At 37.4% G+C, this 7,185-nt stretch overlaps 1 protein-coding gene across 1 annotated transcript; it reads left to right on the forward strand.

Moving 5' to 3' along the window:
- Positions 1 to 721: 721 nt before the first annotated feature.
- rasl11a (RAS-like, family 11, member A) lies at positions 722 to 5,052 on the forward strand. Its single transcript, XM_039745491.1, has 4 exons — positions 722 to 1,201; positions 2,072 to 2,128; positions 2,215 to 2,291; positions 4,387 to 5,052. The coding sequence occupies exons 1-4, from the start codon at positions 1,081 to 1,083 to the stop codon at positions 4,855 to 4,857; spliced, it is 726 nt and encodes a 241-aa protein (XP_039601425.1). The 5' UTR covers positions 722 to 1,080; the 3' UTR covers positions 4,858 to 5,052.
- The last annotated feature ends 2,133 nt before the right edge of the window (positions 5,053 to 7,185 follow it).

Here is a 7,185-nt window from a genome sequence, read left to right on the forward strand (position 1 = left end):
CAAAAAAGAACATTTTTTTTATTATACCACCACTGTAAAACATTTTCATTAAGAGAAATAACCTCTGTTCTTATTATGCCCCAATCCTAAATAGTTAGATATGGCATATTTTCATTTACGTCACGCAAGTTTAAATTTAGTGATTCACCCCATTTTATAAGCTATTTTCTTACGTAGTATTCATGTATCCCTCCATTTTCTGAAGCTGCAAATTTTAAGACACGCAAGGTTAAACTGTGCCTGACGTCTTTGAATGCCAGCCCATTCTCTTTCTGTATGGCGTTTGCATGTTCTCGCCGTTTTTCCTGGTATTTCATCACACCCCTCATGTACTTGCGCGTTGGACTGATTGCGGGCTCTAAATTGTTTCGTTCTGAATTGACTTCAAGTCGCTATGAACTGGCAATCCAAATTGCCTGAGACAGTGTTTTAGTCTAAGCAGTTAAAAATGTATAGAGAAAACGGATTAATAAACATAATTTTCATGAGAAAGAAAGAAAGAAAGAAAGAAAGAAAGAAAGAAAGAAAGAAAGAAAGAAAGAAAGAAAGAAAGAAAACATTCCTTTTAACTAAATCGTTGAAGTACATATATGGCAGATATCCGAAGAAGTGCACTGCTGATGGTTAAGCAGCGCGGGCCCGTTAGATAATCGTTAGAAGAATACCGTTAGATGTCTGATGGCATTTCTCCCCACGGGGAGACAAGATAAAAAGAGCAAAGCCGACGACGTTATTGACTGAGGTGCGTAACGTCTCGGCGTAAAGCCCTTTCTACGTAATTCTTCTGTCAGCTTGGCTTCATTGGTTGCACGAATTGAAAATAGGAGGATCCCTCAGCACCAACAGCCCTCAGCAGGCGAATAAAAGCCGAGCTGAATAAACGTTACAGCAGCAAAGTAAACTGAGAGCTTGTAAGTGGCTTATGCTGAGGAACGTTGTTTCTGTTTACTCTTACTGCTTATTGGAAAAAAATATACCTGCACTTCAGTCTTATGCTGGATTTATCGTACGGGGAAATTTTCGTGTAGATCAAAGTTTATCAATTATTTTTTTCTTTTTTGGACGGATACAAAGCTACTGATGCGTTCTCTGAACATGTCAAACAACTTTTTACTCGCACCCATCCCCGAGTCTGCGGATTATATTATTAACCGAGATGTTAAAATCGCGGTACTGGGATCATCTGGAGTGGGAAAAACAGGTAAGAAAAAAAAATAATTAAAAAACTACAGAATTAAGCTATATGGTGCACCGCAAATACTGCATTTTCTATCATCCTGTCTCAGACCAATTATTCTTAGCATGTTGTCTTTATGATAAAATAATCAGTTTATTTCAATTAAACGATTATTGGTAGTTAACTTTTTATATTGCCGGGAATATTTTTAGCACACTATAATGATATGTAAGTCCACTCATCCATTTTGAAACCAGTTCAAGTTGTCCAGACAACACCGCGGACCAGGCGTGTACCAACCCTGGACGGGGCGCCAGTCCATCATAGGACACACTCACTCACTCACCCACCTATCATCATTCATATGGGTTCCATAATTAATAATAAACCTGGACATGTACAGTAAAAGAAGACCTACGACCGACAGACTTGCATTTATGCTCTGATCCAAATTCGGAATCACGAGCGTCAAAGCTCACAGTTTTTGTTAGTTGTGTTATTAAAAAAAGATGTAGGAAAGAAAAAGAAAAAAGATATTTAGAATTATCTTCCAAAAGCTTTCCATAAATATCAAATAGTCAAAAAAGAATCAGAGCAAAAAGTGAAAGGACAAATACTCTGAATCTTCCACATATCAAATCTAATGTGACGCGTTGTCAGTCATTCAGTACGTAAATATAAGCGAACAATACTTTAAAATCGGATTACTACAAACGATTTTTAAAATAAAACGTAATGGATTCAGACGCGAGGTTCTGTTGAAATTGATTCCTAAATCGTAGTTTGTGTTCGTTTCTTATGGTCTCATTGCTCAATTTCATATTTTCGCATACTCTGAATCACACAGACTATCGCTAATGTCATTTTTCTTCTCTTTCTGGTTCTCTTTTAAAGCTATGATCGTGCGCTTCTTGACCAGGAGATTCATCGGCGACTACGAATCCAATACAGGTAATTAACGAGAGCCTTTGCTGGTTTACTTTCAATACGTGTTTGCAAGATTAACGTATTTTAACATTAGGATTTGTGATTTACAGGGAATCTGTATTCGAGACTTGTACACCTGGAAGGAGAGCAGCTCTTCGTACAAATACAAGACACGCCTTGTGTTCAGGTAAGTATTAGATCGGGGTTTAGTTCAGAGTGGGGCGAATATTTTGTATGCAAGATGTGATAAAGAGAAACGCATAAACTCGGGGAAATAAAGTCGCTGGTTTTGTATGTTTACTCAAAGCATATAATTCAGGCATCGTCACGTTTATTTTTGGTTATGTTTGCAGATGGATCGGCTTTGCCGCCGGTTCCTTATAAAATGAGCGCATTCCAGGAGCTTATAATAAATTATCTGTCATTTGTCAGCAAGCTCTTTCCAGGCTTGGATCGGGAGCAGGCGGAGCATCTTCCCGATATTTTTTTTTCTCATAATAGGCGTGACGTTATAATCATTTTAAACAAGCAGCGGGTTTGCACCTTATTTTAATACCACGGACTTCAAAGACGTTTAAGCAAGCTATGGTCACGTTAAGTCTGATCATGACATGTACGCTGCTGCACGCTCAATACCAACAACTGCCACGAAGCGTTAAGCATTACAAACTCGCATATTTTACAATCAATACGTTAATATAGGCTACTGTAGTAACTGTGTTTGACATGCTAGACTGTTGCAGTGCTGTGATGATACTGTTATAAACTGTATGATTATTTATAACAATATCATCACTGCGTCGTAACAGACTAGCACGTAAACACAGTTACTGCGTCACATAATTAGATTGGTATTTTTTACAGTATATAAATAGCCTATGTGCGTGTGCGTGTGTGTGTGTTCGCCACGCGACGGACTAGCCTTGTCCGATAATTTGTGTCTGCCTCGCGCCCGATGCTTGACGGGATAGGATGCCCGTTCCCTAGATAGGCGGGTTAAGAAAAAACAATGAATGCACAAGTATATTTCTGGTCAATACAGCATTATATGATATAGTGAAGACACTGTATTAAGTATACGGAATACCCCTTCTATCCCGCCAACCTCTTGCGTATTATAACAATTTCGGACGTGCCAGCCTGCTAAGAGTATGCAGTGATGGCATTTGTGTTAGACTGTCCACTAGAGCCTCTTGCTGTCAGTGTCTGACAAGGCTGACCGTTACGATGTATGTTATATGATGGCACAATCCGTTATATAGATACTATATTTATACAGTAATAGTGTTTGATGTGTAAGGCAATATAGTGCAATGAGGGCACCTCTGTTGATACACTTTATATATTTTTAACAGTCTGATGTGTGAGTCTGGTCTAGAATAGTAATGGCACCATCCTGTAGATGACAGCAACCTCATAATGTAGAAATATTTTACTAGTTGTTGGCATTGCTTATGTGTGCTGGCTGCAGTGTGTTGCTGATTTTAAGGACTGAGGTTTGAGCATAGATAGTGGGTGAAGTGTGCCATCCTCACAGAATGGACCTGATATCTGTTACAGTGTACCATTACTGGGATGCAATATACTAGCAACAGCAAATATACATAAATGAACAAAGCTTACTGCTTATACTACCCAGACTCGAGCTTAGCTTTGCTGGTTAAGTAGTAGCTTGTTTTCCAGTCCGTAGCAGAAGTGTAAATGAGAGGATCAGGGTTCACTACCAGCTGGTGAGGGATCTCATTGCAATTTGTGAAGAATAGAGGAGTTTAATTTGTGTACACAGCCATATTTCTGGATGTGTGATTGTAGGAGATGCATGTGGATCAGAGTTTTAAAAGGTTAAAACATTTTAATGTATATTAATTCTTTCTTGAGTGCTCAGGCTTAGTTCTTTTTTTGTTAATTTTGCTTTTCTATCTATCTATCTATCTATCTATCTATCTATCATCTATCTATCTATCTATCTATCTATCTATCTATCTATCTATCTATCTATCCTTTCCTAGAATAAACACTGTAGAGCATTCCATTTTTATGGTATTGCACCTCTTATATTTGAGTATTTTTTTACTTAAGGTATATAGAAAAATAAACTAAAAAAATCAAACCTACGCCTGTATACAAACAGCACTTTCCAGTTTGTCCTGGACTAGATAAACTCCTGCCATAAGAGCAATACGTACTCTGTATGCATGCATTGTAATTGATTACAGACAATGTGTCTGTTGGTCTCCTTGCCTATTCTTACCCCCTCCTTCTTTCTGTGTCTTGTTCTTCAGGTTGGCAGTGATGGTTCATTGGTTTCAGAACATACCTGCAAGTACATTGAGTGGGCAGACGGCTTCCTCCTTGTATATTCAATGACAGACTACAATAGTTACAGGGCCATCCAAGTCCTTCATCAGCACATCCGCAAGGTTCACCCAGACTCCAAAGTCCCAGTGGTCATCGTTGCGAACAAAGGTGACCTCCTTCATGCCAGACAGGTGCAAACAAGTGAAGGGATTCAACTGGCTAATGAGCTGGGAGCGGTTTTCTCTGAAATTTCTACCAGCGAGAACTGTGAGGACGTATATGATGTCTTTCAGCACCTGTGCAAAGAAGTCAGTAAGCTGCAGTCACAGTATCTGGCAGGAGAAAAGCGAAGGGGGTCCCTCATTCCACGGCCAAAATCCCCCAACATGCAAGACCTAAAAAGACGGTTTAAGCAAGCATTGTCTTCTAAAGTGAAATCCACTGGCACTTTGTAATGTGCAATGGCACAAGAGACGTTTGTAGCAGACTGAGGTGATGCGATGATAAAGAGAAATATTTTTATTTCCAGAGATTGACTTTTTATTTTTGTACTGTAATTTTAAATTTCCAACTATATTACTTGGTGGCACTAACAAAGTTTGTATTCTCTCCAAAAAGTGCAAATATAATAAAATGTATGATACGAAAAATGTTTTGTGATGCTTCTATAATTCTGTTTGGTGTGGAGTTGTGTTACATTTATCTATTTACACAATCATCTGGAAACTGTATCTGTTGTTTTAAATTCTTTTTTTTTTAACACTTTACTAATTTTATTAAAATCAAATAACATTCCATGTAAACAAGTCAAGTTTTATGAAACTAGGTTCGAAAACAAATCAATCCCCACCCATGAGAAAGAGAGCTAGGCCAGCAGAGTAAAACCTTAATAATAGTAAAAATATGTAAATAAATAAATTAATCAAAATAAATAGAATAAAAAAAGGAGAGAGAATCTGCTTCCGCAATTTAAATGCTTATTCTAAATTGTTATTGATTAGATCCTGCCAGGTTTTGAAAAAGTTTTGATTAGATCCTCTAAGTGAGAATTAGATTTTCTTTTCCAATTTTAGACAATATAGAACATCAGTTGTTTTAAATTCAATAGTTGCATTTTCATGTTTTTTAGTGGTAGCATAGACTAGTTTGAGATATACCACATAAAGACATTAATACGAAAATTGAACCAGCTGTGAAAGACAGCTATACTCTTTGACAATGAAGAAGCAGAATACTTGTTTGTTTGAAAAAAGTAATGCAGAACAGGGGTTAATAGGATACTTTGCTAAACTATCAATTGCAATAAAAATGGCTTCCTTCTTTCTTTTGGCAGTATTGCAAAAGCAGGCTTATGTTTGTTAAGGAGGTCTCAAGGTCTTCAATTAATAATTCACAAACTACATCAATATGTCCCTCTCACCCATGACAAAGAGTTATGATTAACACAAAACCTGAATAAACAATGGGAAAGATCCACACCTGTCTATAAGGACACCTATTTTCACAATTTTATGGAATTGTGTTCATCCAAATTGTGAACTGGTGTTCCAATCAGGGTTGGATCATTTTTATGCCTGATGCTGCTGTTCTCCAAGGCCTAAACTTGAAATATGTGGGCTCAGAAAGTGGATGGGCAGATGGATCTCCAAACTGCAGGGTGATTGAACTCATTGCTGCATTGGATTATATATAGATATGAAATTGCTGACACAAACAGAAACAAAGGTATTTTTGATCATAAATACATTATAACATTAGACCAGTTTTGATGAAAACAGGCTATTCAGGCCAACAAAACTCAGCAATCCTATTAATCTAATTTATGCATGATAACACTGAACTGATATTTGAAGGTCCCTAAATTCCTTTTGTCCACAAAGACATGAAGATTGGGTGAATTATTGACACTCAATTGGTCCTAGTGTGTGTGTGTGTTCAGCCAGCAATGAACTGGTTGCCCTGCATAGGGAATGTTCCTGCCTTGTGCAATATGCTTGCTGGTGGAGGCTCCGGCTTCCCAGTGAACCTGTTCAGGATGAAGTGAGTTTAGAAGATGGATGGATGGATGGAATGGACTGACTGTTTGGTACATTATCCAATGTATCTATGGTTCTCTGTGTAAAGAAATGACTAGCTCAGCTCACTGTGGTTTTTAATAGCTACTTATAATGGATCTGTAAACTATAAAGTTTAACCAACTGTTTTGTCAAGATTGTTGTTAACTGAAAGTATTTGGAAACAAAGCACAAAGGTTAAAATGATTTTCATAGCCCTGATTACATCCTAAATTTATTTGCATCTTGACCTTATGGCATTCTATTCAGATTATTGTCTAATATTTATTATCCTGCATAACAGGTGGCTCTGGCTACTCTTGTCACCTGAACAAGACAGACAGGGTGGCAAATTACTTTAGTTATTAAAACAACTAAAGGATAAATCTTATTATTGGCAATGTATAGTAAAATAAAGTATGTGATCATGAAGTAAATGTATACTGATCAAAAAAAAAAAGGAACACTTTTTTATCAGAGTATAGCATCAAGTCAATGAAACTTATGTCATATTGATCTGGTCAGTTAAGTAGCAGAGGGGGTTGTTAATCAGTTTCAGCTGCTTTGGTGTTAATGAAATGAACAACAGGTGCACTAGAGGGGCAACAGTGAGAAGACCCCCCAAAACAGGAATGGTTTATTAGGTGGAGGCTACTGAAATTTTTCCCCTCCTCATCTTTTCTGACTGTTTTTTCACATGTATTGCATTAGGCTATGGTCAGTGTCACT

This window comes from Polypterus senegalus, chromosome 2 (genome assembly GCF_016835505.1).
Source record: "Polypterus senegalus isolate Bchr_013 chromosome 2, ASM1683550v1, whole genome shotgun sequence".
In the NCBI taxonomy this organism is placed as follows: Eukaryota; Metazoa; Chordata; class Cladistia; order Polypteriformes; family Polypteridae; genus Polypterus; species Polypterus senegalus.

Bases quoted from the DNA above. Each gene is read 5' to 3' on its own strand.
- rasl11a (XM_039745491.1), top strand. From the start codon at position 1,081: ATGCGTTCTCTGAACATGTCAAACAACTTTTTACTCGCACCCATCCCC. The intron at 1,202-2,071 runs GTAAGAAAAAAA...TCTCTTTTAAAG, and splicing joins ATCTGGAGTGGGAAAAACAG to CTATGATCGTGCGCTTCTTG. The intron at 2,129-2,214 runs GTAATTAACGAG...TGTGATTTACAG, and splicing joins CGACTACGAATCCAATACAG to GGAATCTGTATTCGAGACTT.